This window comes from Drosophila hydei, unplaced genomic scaffold (genome assembly GCF_003285905.1).
Source record: "Drosophila hydei strain 15085-1641.00,03,60 unplaced genomic scaffold, DhydRS2 tig00000063-arrow-pilon, whole genome shotgun sequence".
Lineage (NCBI taxonomy): Eukaryota > Metazoa > Arthropoda > Insecta > Diptera > Drosophilidae > Drosophila > Drosophila hydei.
In genome coordinates, this window is record NW_022045657.1 from 9,680,772 (window position 1) to 9,692,973 (window position 12,202).

The 12,202-nt window shown below is 44.0% G+C and overlaps 3 protein-coding genes across 3 annotated transcripts; 1 reads left to right on the top strand and 2 right to left on the bottom strand.

Annotated features, from left to right (window-relative positions):
* The first annotated feature begins 1,137 nt into the window (after nt 1–1,137).
* Nucleotides 1,138–2,929, top strand: LOC111592486 (prolyl 4-hydroxylase subunit alpha-1). Its single transcript, XM_023304706.2, has 5 exons — nt 1,138–1,322; nt 1,379–1,542; nt 1,614–2,584; nt 2,639–2,804; nt 2,859–2,929. Exons 1-5 carry the CDS (start codon nt 1,138–1,140, stop codon nt 2,927–2,929), a joined length of 1,557 nt encoding a protein of 518 aa, XP_023160474.2.
* A 111-nt stretch (nt 2,930–3,040) lies between these two features.
* Nucleotides 3,041–7,129, bottom strand: LOC111592466 (prolyl 4-hydroxylase subunit alpha-2). Its single transcript, XM_023304667.2, has 6 exons — nt 6,873–7,129; nt 4,752–4,906; nt 4,475–4,631; nt 3,547–4,408; nt 3,319–3,484; nt 3,041–3,253 (listed from the first exon to the last, which is right to left on the bottom strand). Exons 1-6 carry the CDS (start codon nt 7,043–7,045, stop codon nt 3,153–3,155), a joined length of 1,614 nt encoding a protein of 537 aa, XP_023160435.2. The 5' UTR covers nt 7,046–7,129; the 3' UTR covers nt 3,041–3,152.
* Nucleotides 7,130–7,924: 795 nt separating this feature from the next.
* Nucleotides 7,925–11,529, bottom strand: LOC111592474 (prolyl 4-hydroxylase subunit alpha-2). The gene is made up of 8 exons (XM_023304691.2): nt 11,261–11,529; nt 10,613–10,767; nt 10,398–10,545; nt 9,857–10,047; nt 9,646–9,797; nt 9,071–9,580; nt 8,830–8,995; nt 7,925–8,025 (listed from the first exon to the last, which is right to left on the bottom strand). Exons 1-8 carry the CDS (start codon nt 11,440–11,442, stop codon nt 7,925–7,927), a joined length of 1,605 nt encoding a protein of 534 aa, XP_023160459.1. The 5' UTR covers nt 11,443–11,529.
* Nucleotides 11,530–12,202: the final 673 nt, after the last annotated feature.

Here is a 12,202-nt window from a genome sequence, read left to right on the forward strand (position 1 = left end):
CATATCCAATAATCGATAACTATTCCTGCTTTATTGCTATCGATTTCAAATCTAATTATATATTATATAAATTATATCTCGTATGGCTTAAGAGTTAGTTCCGCAAAGTTTTGTATATTTTATACAATTTTTATTTTTGTTATATTTCTGATTTGGCTTGGATGAGCTGTCAGTGTCGTTCAAATAGGTCGCTGAGTCAGCTTTAGTCCATCTTCGTAGCGTTTGGTTGTTGTATTGCATATGGAAAGGTTGACTTGTGGCCTAACGCCCGAAGGAATGCGGCAATGTCTGATTGAGTTATTGAAATCCAAATATTAATAATACAGCTGGGCTTTCATTGTGATTATTTTAATACCAATTCCATTATTTTAAATCAACATGAGCATAAAATATGCAGAGCTCGTTAAACTATAAATATTTAATTTTTTGAGACTTGATTAAATGGAAAATTCCATTTTGAGTGCTCTCGTATAAATACGCTGTAGTCCTCCCCTGACTGCTAGGAGACCTGCATGCTTCAACATAGTGATTTGTTGTCTGCTTTATTAAACTTTGATAAGCAGCGTAAATGCTCGTATTTTGCCAACATGCATGATTTATGCACGTGTGCGTGCGTGTGTGGGTGTGTGTGGTGTGGGCGTGGTTGTGGTTGTGTTGTGTGCGTGCTGCAGTGCACAGAGGCTTGGCGAAAAGCGCATGCTGCATGCTGCACGTTGCATACTTTTCAGCGCTTGCGGCAAATTGAATTTACGAGATTGCATAGTGCAGCCGCGTGGCCATTGGCCAGTGGCCATGGCAACATCGCGCAACATCGCGCGGTTAACGGGATGAAGTATCTGATTTACGGCATTTCGCACAGCCAGAAAGTAGCTGCACGGCATCGCCCATTAGATTCCACATATATTCGTTTTCCGTGCATGCTGTTCAAATAAAAAAGGTTTTAATGGTAGAAAACCCACGCTTTTGTTTGCTTATTGGGCTACACGAAACAGTTGTTCACTTCTAGACCCATTTCGAAAACAGAGATCTGAACGATATTTGGGGCGATAGAAAGACAAATAATCAGCAGACACTTGGCAGTTTTTTGGAAATGTGTTCAGTAGCTCGCAGTTCGTTGGATCGATTGTAGCTTAGAGAATGTTCGAGTCAAGCTTAATTTTTGTGTGCTTGGTGCTGCCTGGTCTCATCTGGACCCCTGTGTATGGCGAGTACTACTCTTCCATTGATAAGATGCAGCTATTGGGGCAAGTGGAGGGGGAGCTGGTCTCTGCCACGGATGACTATTTGATGAAGGGGCAAAAGCAGCTCGACATGCTTCGCAGGTAAGAAGAGTGTGATTATGGCAACCATTGGAATTTATTGTTTGATCAATCGCCAGTTTTGTGAACCGCGTGAAGACTGAGCATGCAATAACCAGGCTGCAATTGGAGCAGCATGAGGAGTACTTGGATCAGCCGCTGCAGGCGTTCCGTCTGATCAAACGCCTGGTCGTAGATTGGGCAGAAGTGAGCGAGCTGCTGGCTGCACACCAGGCCAAAGATGGTATGTATCGCATAGACAGAGGTACAGCATTTACATATTTATTCACATATTCGCAATTTATTCGCATGCAGAATATAGAACTACAGTGGACGAAATGATCAAATACCCTGGCTTACCAAATCAAGAGGAGCTTCAGGGTGCAGTCAAAGGATTGGAGCGACTGCAACATGTGTACAATCTTACGGCCAACGAACTGGTCGATCGAGTGTCTAATAGCATCCAAGCGGACAGTTCGTCACTCTGGAAGGACTGCTTTGAGATAGGCGTGCAGCTCTATGAATTGGCCAAATACCAAGGCGCCCTCGAGTGGCTGCAGTTGGCATCCAGTTTGCTCGAAGACGTCGATGGTGAGAATGCCCGGCGAATGGCCGCTGAGGTTTATGAATATTTGGCCTTGACGTACATTGCGCTGGGCCAAAAAGAACGAGCCGTGGAAGTATTGAAAGAGTTGCTTTCTTGGTTTTCACCAACAACACCCCACCCGGCGCGCTATATACTCGACTCCTTAGAGTACAACATGCCAAAGAGTCCCAAAGAATCAACGGAATCTGCGTTGTTTGCCAACTTCTCGCGGCTGTGCCAGGGCAAGCGACTACCAGAGCCAGATTCCGGTAGTGAATCGTTGCGCTGTTATTTGGACTTTGACCGTCATCCCCGATTCAAGCTATCGCCATTGAAAGTGGAGCAAGTGCATCTGAATCCCGACATAAATATGTACTATGACGTGCTCAACGACGCACAAATAAATGCCGTCATTGAACAGTCTGATCAATTTGACAGTTTTCGTTCCATGGTAGTAGGGAACGTAGTGACGGACACTCGCGTTAGTCAACAAGTTTGGCAAAACTACACCAGCTATATCATCAAGTCCTTGGCCAACATAGTCGGTGCCATTTCTGGCTTCGATATGCAAAATGCCGAAGAAATGCAGATTGCCAATTATGGCATTGGGGGTCAATACGCAGCGCACTTTGATTATTTCTCAAAGCTGCCCGACCGTTACATACTGGGCGGCGATCGCATCTCTACGAACATGTTCTATGTAAGTGTTAGCGACTGCAGCCTGTAGCTCAAATTAAAATCGAGAAAATTTCAGCTGTCGGACGTGCAGCAAGGCGGCTACACGGTGTTTCCCAAACTCAATGTATTTGTGAAGCCCGTGAAAGGCGCCTTGGTCAATTGGTTTAATCTACATCGATCCTTGGCACAGGATAATCGCAGTCTACATGCTGGCTGCCCCGTTCTGGAGGGCTCCAAGCGCAGTAAGTTTAAGATCCTTGAGCTTATTTAAAGGTTTATTGAATGTTTCTTGATAGTTGGCAACATTTGGATTCATTCGGCTCATCAGGAGTTCCGTCGTCCCTGCTCGCTAAATTCGAATGAATAAAGGCTTGAGATACAAATGAATCAAAGATGCAATTGGACTCATCCTAAGACGTCAACATGCTTAACTACTCTTTAAATTAATCTTTTTATTTACGATCAGCTTATCGTGTGCTCTAAGGGTTCTTTTAGGGCTTGCTGTATCAAATGATATGTCACCTATGGCCAATTACATAATCTGATCCGATACGTATCACAAATGGCAAACAAATATGATTGAATAATTCCTATTTGAAGTCCATATAGGGTAGAGAGATCTCGTGATCGCGCTGCAGTTCGCAGGGTCTCACGTGGTCCTGGTTTCTCAAACGTATCCACACATTGGCAACTGGAAGCACAAGGCATTTTCTTGATTAAATTAAGCGCGAGCCTGCACATTATTTGTTTACTCACTCCACTTGCTGCCCTGCAGCACTGGGCAGGCAGCGTGCTTAGTGCGATAGTCTGCATCCCCAGAGCGATGCAAATTGTGCCAGAAGAGCAGGCTGCCCTGTTCAGGCGTGACGAGAAGCGGCAGAAAGGGAAAGGCAGTTCCGCCGCCTGCTTCCACATTGGACAACTGGGCACAAAGAAGCGTTGAGGAATAAAAAGCTTACAGAAATTTCAGCTGTGCACACTCACATAGAAGATGCCTGTAGCGAGGCGATTGGTTTTATACGGAGTCGAGCTGTAGTCAAACGAGTCTGGCAAACTGTCCATGTGGGGCTCATAGTGACCTCCTATGCCGTAGTTGGCTATCTGCAGTGGCTCCGCGAAGCGCATATCCAAACCGGATAACATGGTCATGTGCTGGCTCAGCCTCTTCATGATTGGATGTTCCTCATATTGAAAGGTCGTGCCTTGGCTGGTGCGAAAGTTAGCTGAGATTTGTTGGTTATTAGTGGGACTATAAACTTGGGAGCGCTGCAGCTCTGGCCGAGCCACGTGCTGCAACTCAACAGTCTCCGGGGCGCTGATGACTTCGTGCACCTGTATGATGTAGGGATCCAGATGCAGCACCTCCAACTTGTACCTCAGGTAGGTCAGCCTTTGCCCATGGCCGCTGTAGAAGCGGCAGTGCAGGTCACGTTGCGCCGCGGCTGTGGGCTTCAACTCCTCGCGACAGACCTGCTGATAGATGAGATACTCTCGGGTGATGTGGTAGTCGTCTGGACTGCGCGCCACCTCGTGCATTAGGCCGCGCTTGACGCCGTCTGAGATAAGCTGCTCCAAGTGTGTGCGCGTCTCTAGTAGATGGAGGCGCTGTTCCGGCTGCACGGTCAGCACATGATTAATCAGATTGAGTGCATTTTGGTAGTCGCCCATCGATTCGTGGTAGCCCATGACTGTCTCCATGAAATCCAAGGAAACCGGCTCTTGGCTGTAGCTCTGCTTCGCCAACAGCCGCATCGACTGCTCCAGCCAGGGCACCGTGTTGTTGAAGTCGCGCATCGTGTATAGATGCTGGCCGAGCACAAAGCAGTCCTGCCACGACATCGCCGCACTGTAACAAGCTGTCGAGTGTGATTTGTGATTGCCACGTGCCACGCCCATCGCCGCTATCACTCACCCGTACTTGACACCATTCAGCATGCCACTCGCCAGCTCGCCCACGTCCAGCTGGTAGGTCTGCTGTAGCCGCGTCATCGCCAGAGTCGTGCCCACAAAGTCCTCCATGGTGGGAAAGCTCAAGTTCTGTCGGTGGCTCGCCATAGCCTCGAGGTAATCTATTGTAAAAGTGGCAGCCGAGGCACCAGAGGGATGCCAAATGGAAAGGAGTTTAGTCAAATCGATAATGATAACATTCTCGCTGTGGCATGTGAGTGATGCCCTGTTCGGATACCAACTTGTGCGGCTCCGCTCGCTCTCCACGCTCTCCTCCAAGGTCTCCCAGTCGGTGTGCAGGCGCTTTATCAGTCGGAACGCATTCACCGGATTGTTGAGATAGCTCTCGATGCTATTCGCTGCCGTCAGATGCTCCGATTTAATCTCATTGATTTCCCTGCAGCAAAAATTGTGCAGTAATAAAATTATGGAATTTTTGTTGAAGTTACTAGCATCGTTGGCGTGTTAAGCATTAATCAGATTTTATTTTTTAATTTGCATATTTAACTTATTAGCTTATGCTTGGACACATTTAAGCACTGCTGGTGCGCATGACATCCCATTAATAAGCACTTTAATAGAGTGTCACTATACAATTAATCAAAACTTAAAAAGACAAACGTCCACACTGCAGTGGGGTCTACTCAGCTGCGTTATACTCTACTCTATGTCGACAAACGTATGTGTGTGTGTCTGTCTGTATGTATGTATCTAGTTTGCCTTATGTCAATCAAAAAGTTTCCATTGTGCTGCCCTTCTTTGCGATTCTCACGAGCTTCAAAACGGCTTTCTCATTCACGCGCTTTGATCAAGATTTGTGTCGAAAGTCTAATTCACTTGGCCCAGACTCTCACCTAATTTACATGTGATATTGCACTATATCTTGCCATCTCTACCCTGTTTCTGCAACATTTTGATGTTGCTTCCTGTTCTTTTCTCCAATTAGCTCTCTTTTGCATATATTTTTGTTAAATTATAATACCCGCTGTGAGAGTATGATGGAATGCTTATAAAAGGCGCGGCGCTCACTTCAAATAAATAATGAATTTGTTTTTACGCTTGCGTCCAAACACACGACTTTGTTTTAATGCTGCTCCTCATTTATCTGGGATTAAATGTCGCCATAACTCTAAACGGCAATGTCGCAGAGTCTGCCAGCTAGGGAGTATCCGATTTTATCGGGCTATTGATTAGGTAGTAGCACTCGTTTGTTCTCAACAAGTCCGATCATAAATAACTAATGCTTCGACTCGGATCCTAAGCAATTCTCTATTTTTAATGTGCTCTACAGACTGCGGAGCTGTGGCATGGTGTAAACGGAACTGAAACGTGTTCCTCTCTGCAGTCAAGATAAACATCAAATTTCAATTTTATTGGAGTTTATTATATTATTTAGAAATTTGTTAACAACGCTTTTTTAATATATATTTTTGCATTATATATAGACCGCTGAGCCGGTTTGCAAGTCGCAGTCTAAAGATACACACAAAAGCCTGACAAGTCGTTGACACCTACAGCAGCAACTGTAGTAACCATCGATGTCGTTAGATTATAAAATTTAAACATCAAAAACGCGCCGAAGCAGTCAACTTACTCAGTATATTAGTTAAATGACTATAGATATTAGCAGCTTTTATATTTTAACAACTGTGTGTCGAATAGCAGATGACAAAACACAAACCAAGTAAATATTCAATTATATTATATACAATATCAAATACAGTTACTTTTGCTTGTGCATATTCGGGTTGTATCTGTGTACTTGTTGCCTTCCCTTAGGCCACTCTTACGATTCGGACGGCTTAATGTGAACCGGTCAAGTGGGAATACGAGAATGAATTGTAATTAAAAGAAATAAAAATAAAAATGGCCCAAGGCAAATGATTAGCAAAAAGATGTGTAGAAAGCTCAGCTAACACCAGTTACTCTCAGATTCCACTGAGGCTCGACGAACAGCACAAAAACAAAGCAGGCCGACAGCAGTTGCTTTGGCTGATCAAGAATATAAATTCTTTACAAACAATTTACGTGGGCTCTCGCATCATATATGGGCATACCACATTTGATTATTAATTTTCAATTATTTACGTAGACAAAGTATTCACAAGCTCACTAATAGCTCAGTTTGATGAGTTTGCAGAAGAAATTATAGCCTGTCTAGTTGGATTTAAAGAAGACATCAATTAAGGCATCTGAGTCGATTGGGCTAATAAAACCAGATTGGCCGGGGAACTCTCAGTCGAGCTATGCCTACTACTTAATAATCCATTAGCTGCTTTGGCTCACTTTATTGATAAGATTTTAAGAAAAAAAATACTACTTCGCCTGTCTCTTTGGGCTGGTGAAAGGAGTGAGTAACTTACGCCTGAAGTATGTCTGCGTGTTCCCTTATTTCATTCACATATATCTGCAGCTGTGTCATCAGTATGAGTTCCGTGCGCAGCAGCTGCTCCAGGCCGCTGGTTGAGCTGAAAAACTCCGCATTGGATGCAAGAATTTGCAGTCCAAATAATAAAAGTGTAATTCCCGGTGACATCTTCAATGCAATTGGTCCTCTTCGATAAACTTCTGAAATACGAACTGAAGCGTCTTCAGTCAAAGAGCTCGTGCTGTCTTTGCTTCGGCGCGTCGCTTAGAACTGTTCGGGCTCGATCCGCTTGCAAAACAACAAACAGTCTTGGCAGTTCGTTAGTCTAGCAAAAGCTCGTGGAGCTTAAGCTTTTGCCGCGGCTCGTGGTCAAGCCGCATAGCAAGCCGTGGTCAAAGAACTGCCCTCGAGGCTCCACCGACAGGCTAGATTGGAGCGAGCCAGCAGGTAATAAAGAGAGCACGAGTTCAATAAACTTCGAATTGTCCAACTATCACATATTTCCTAATTGTTCACTAATTAGTTTTCGGCCAGTCTGAGAGACTATCGCATGTAGCAATATTTGCAATATTTGTCACAACGCTTCTCTCTGCTAATTACTTTCACTAAGCTGCTCGCTGGAGAGCCGTCGCTTTGTCATTCCGCTAACATGCAAATGAGCCGCTAAAACTTTGCCGTGAACTTGCTTATGCAAATTACCGGCAAAACTGAGCTCAACTCAATTAAGTCGTCGACTCACGGTTTGTTTTGAGTCAAGTTCGCAGCGCGGAACTGCTCAAAACTGAGTTTTAACCCTATAAACACATGAGCTTGACTTTTCATAGAGCTAAAAGTTGATCTCCAGTATGTGTTCGTTTACTTATTGTGTATTGTTAAACAAGTTTGGGTTGTCGTGCTATAAAAGACAATTGCAGAGCTGTACTTAGTACCCCATTAGAATATTATAATTATTTTCAAACTACAATTGCCGGCTTAGGAAGGCAAGCTCAAATGTTGTTACAATCAAATAAAAAAGTCATAAAGAAGAATGGCTAGAAATCAACAAGTTTATTTGATAATATCATAGCCCACGGAAACTTCATTATCCCGGAATACATCACAAGGCCGAGCAAATGTCTGTGTGGCCTCATGTATCCAAATGTTGGCAACTGTTCAAAAAATAGATACAATAAAAGAGAAATAAAATTAATACGTTTGTGATGGGTTTTAAGATAGGAATATCACTAAGAAGAAAGAAGGAATTCGGAGAAAAAGGAAAATAAGTGCTTTCTCAGATATCTCTTGAATATTTATCAATCTAGCTAGTTTATTGAACTTGATTTGTCTTAACTTTTTGTAATCGAATTTGAGAATTCAACAACTGACGTCAGCTAAGAGAATGTCGAATGCTTCCAAAGTTATATTGCTTTAGTTAAAGTTAACAAGTTCAATAAGTAGACTACTTAAATTCATAATTCAACAATTAAAATTTTTAGTGCTTGTGCAACGGTCTCTAATAGCAAATGCAATTTTTATGTTGGGAATGCAATGAAATCTAACGAAACAACAATTTTTAGAAAATTAGTAAGAAGTTTATCTCCACTTATTTATAATTGTTTATATATCAATTTGAGAGACTAGTAATTTAAATTTAATCAAAAATATATATTAAAGATTATGTATATTATTAAATGTTGTAACTCAAAGACTCTTAGACTTAACCTTAACGTTCCATAAAATGGCATATAAACAAGCCTGATTAGGGTTTGTGTTGCTCAGCTATTAAGTAATCTACTTGATTAAAATTTTAAATTTCTAAAACTCGAATTGGCCCTTAAAGCGAGTATGCATTTCAGATAGGAAAGCATGTTTAAGTTTCTGTACGGCGTAATTTGCGTAATAACTATTTTGAAAGTAAATATTGATGCAAATTGTGATATCGGACACTTTTTTGGAGTCGCGAAAATACTCACTCCACTTGCTGCCTTTTAGTACGGGGCAGCCCGCGTGCTTGGTGCGATAGTCCTTGTCGGAGGAGCGATGCAAATTGTACCAAAACAAAATGTTGCCTAGCTGCGGTCGCACGCCAAAGTTGAGAAAGGGAAACGCTGTGGCACCGCCCTGCTCCACATCCGAGAGCTGCAGCGGTTCATAAGAGAAACATTCTGTACATGAGCTGGAGTCAGTGGGCCTCATGCTGTAATGTCAACTTACATAAAATATGGCCGTGGCGATACGATTGCCCTCGGCGGCAGGATAGTGGCGCGTATCACGGAAGAAGTCCCAGTGAGGCTCGTAGTGGCCGCCAACGCCGTAATTGGCCACCTGCAGTTGCTCACAGTAGGTCATGTCTAGACCTGTGGCATCGCCCACATCACGCAACATCCGCCCCATCATTGGGTGCGTGTTGTACGGCAGCCATGCATTTTTGCTCACGCGAAATGCCGACTTCATGCGTTGACCACCGGGCAGCGGATTAACCGTGGACCGCTGCATGTGTGGCACAGCCATTTCTCGTAGCTCGTCAATTTGCTGCGGTCTGAGCATGTCGTGGTAGCTAACCACCAATGGGTCGTGGTTATGCTCCTCCAGCTTAAACGGTGCCAGCACTCGATAGGCGTGCCGGCCGCGTGTATAGCGACAGCGCAATAGGCGCTGCTGGGCTGCGGAGGGGCTAACCTCGCCGCGGCACACCTTCTCGTAGTGGTTGAACTCCTGCGAGAGCTGTGCGGATCGAATTCCAAAATTAGTCACAAAACTACAAAGATAAATTGTGTTGAAGGTCTCACTCTGTAGCCAGCTGCATGCCTTTGGTGCGCCCCATCGTCGCCTTCGTCGTGCACCACGTTGGCGGCCTTATCGCCCAGATGCCAATTCCGTATGCGCGACGGATCCAGCTCCAGCACGCGCTGGCTCAGTTCGTATGCCGTGTCGAAGTCGCCTAAAATCGTTTGGTAAATATGCATGCAAGTTGGCCGAGTGGTAACCGAGTCTGCTCACCCATACGGAATAAACTCTGTGCCACCATTTCCATGCTGTTCAGCAAGGCTGGCTCTGGGGTGGTGGGTCGTGGCTGATGGCGCCGCAATCGCTCCATGGACTCGCGCAGCCACACTTTCGTGTTGTTGTAGTCCTCCATTTCAAAGAGTTGTTGACCCAACACAAAGCAGTCCTGCCAGCTCATGTCCGTGCTAAAAATAATGCCAGCACAGAAATCGAAATGAATATGAGTGGTGCTTAGCTGGGCAACGACACACGACTTCCCACAGCTAAAGCCAGCGCACGGGTGCGGAATGCCATAAGGTGTGCGGATGTAGAATGCATCTAGACTATAATATTTAGATCAGAGTCTGCACGACTCAATTTATCTTTCGCAAATTTATCTATAATAGTCAAGTGCTTCGCGCGCCTTTACCCGCAGCAGAGTGAGTCCGCTCCTGACCACAGCTAAATAGTGTGAGCTTGTGTGTGTGTTGCTCCCGTATTTTAAGCTTGACTGGTTATTGCTTATTTGGGTTACGCCCCTCGCCCGCTCACTCACCCGTATTTGATGCCATTCAATATGCCGGCGGCCACTTGAGCTACATCCAATTTATAGGTGCTCTGCAGGCGAACTAATGCCAATGCGGCTCCGTCCACATCCTCCTGGCTGGGAAAGCTTAGGCCATCGTGTTGTGTAATGTTGAAGCCTGAAATAGTTCATTTGAGTTTCCTTTTACAGCATTGCAGTGACACTGATACATGCAGGATACGTACGCAGTTGTCTGCTCATTTGCTGGACGCGACTGTCCAATTGTTGCCAGTCCGTGTGAAGCCGCTTCATGAGGCGATAAATATTGACCGGATTGGTCAGATAGTTCTCCAGGCCTTTAGCAGCCAGTGCATGTTCCACCTTTATGGCCGACAGCTCTCTGTGGATCAGGTTGTGGATTTCGGCTTAGACGAGTTTAAACTCAAATCACAAATCTATAGCTACCAGTTTCGACGGCGTCATAGACATAAGAACCCCGAGCCGCCAGACTTCAAAACTTAATTAATTCTAATTTATTTGAGAATCTACGTGATTTTAAACACAAAACTTTTTCTACTACACGATCAAGCGAAAGCGAAATGCTAAACGCTAAACAGTAAGAGTTTGCCAATAGTTGTTTGAGCGGAAAATTATTTCTGAATATTTTATAGCATACTATAGTATATTTTTGTGGATAGTATATGATAAACTTGAACAATAAAAGACCAATTGATAAGCTAAAGCTGATGGCATTTAGATAACCCGAAGCTGATTAGCACTTAATGAATAGTCGTAGTGAAAACTGAACTATATCAGAGAACAGAAATTACCTAACAAATCTGAGTAATTGCAGTTTCCTTTCAATTTCATTTTTTCTCTGCTCACCCACTCACCTTTCTAAGTGCAAGAGGACATTTTTGGCCACATCCAGCTGAGAGCTCAAGTCACTCATTAAAATGTGCTCCGTGTGCAGCAACTGCTCCAATCCTGTGATCGATGAGTAATAATCCGAAGCCAGACCATAGCGCAGGCTGCCCAGCACCAATAGTGCCAGCAGTCCACAGTTGACCCGCATCTTCACTTCCAGATAAGTCTATATATACAAATGATATACTATATGGGGATATAGCAGCTGAAAACTATGGTAGTCGTCTGCAGTACCTCGCGTCTCACAGCAAACTGATCGCCATCGGCCGTCGCAGCTTGGAGCGAGCATCCCCATGAATAAAACCAGTGATGACAGACATTTAGGCGAACGCGATTAGAAGATCTGATGCCCGCGACCAAGTGCTAACCGTATAGAACAGTATTTGCATAAACAATTGAGGGGTGCATATGTCTATGTCTATGTCTATGTATGAAATATAAGTATAGCTTTATGAGCCACTCTAATGAAGAGCATACGAGTTTCGTGACGATTAAGCATGTTTTATGGCTTAGCCAAAGCTGATTTAGTGATGCTTATCATTAGCTCGTTTTCGTTTTCGTTTTCGATTTCGATGTCGCTGTTGCTGTTGCTGTTGACCAGGCCCGAGTTCTAGTTCTCTCTACTCACCACTGTCGCGGCATATCGTTGCCTTATTCGATGGCTTATTAATGCTGGCTAATTAAGAACGCGTTGTTTGATATTTAATAATGCAGTCGGCAGTAACGATGCGACAGTGTTGGAAAGTGTCGTTCAGACTATCAAATAAGCATCATTATACCCTGTAATTGCGAAATATACAATATTCAATAGATAATTTGTGCTAATTTCCATATGGTCTAATTAGAGCTAATAGTCATATTATATATAAATCTGCCGGATATATACAGTGAATGATGCTCATATGTAT

Coding starts and splice junctions, on each gene's coding strand:
- LOC111592466 (XM_023304667.2), bottom strand. CDS start 7,045: ATGTCACCGGGAATTACACTTTTATTATTTGGACTGCAAATTCTTGCA. Junction 3,485..3,546: donor TCGCTACAGGCATCTTCTAT/GTGAGTGTGCAC, acceptor CTTTGTGCCCAG/TTGTCCAATGTGGAAGCAGG. Junction 3,254..3,318: donor GCTGCAGGGCAGCAAGTGGA/GTGAGTAAACAA, acceptor TTGTGCTTCCAG/TTGCCAATGTGTGGATACGT.
- LOC111592486 (XM_023304706.2), top strand. CDS start 1,138: ATGTTCGAGTCAAGCTTAATTTTTGTGTGCTTGGTGCTGCCTGGTCTC. Junction 1,323..1,378: donor CAGCTCGACATGCTTCGCAG/GTAAGAAGAGTG, acceptor ATCAATCGCCAG/TTTTGTGAACCGCGTGAAGA. Junction 2,585..2,638: donor TCTCTACGAACATGTTCTAT/GTAAGTGTTAGC, acceptor AGAAAATTTCAG/CTGTCGGACGTGCAGCAAGG.
- LOC111592474 (XM_023304691.2), bottom strand. CDS start 11,442: ATGCGGGTCAACTGTGGACTGCTGGCACTATTGGTGCTGGGCAGCCTG. Junction 10,048..10,397: donor TTGAATGGCATCAAATACGG/GTGAGTGAGCGG, acceptor CATTATTTTTAG/CACGGACATGAGCTGGCAGG. Junction 8,996..9,070: donor TCGCCACGGCCATATTTTAT/GTAAGTTGACAT, acceptor GAACCGCTGCAG/CTCTCGGATGTGGAGCAGGG.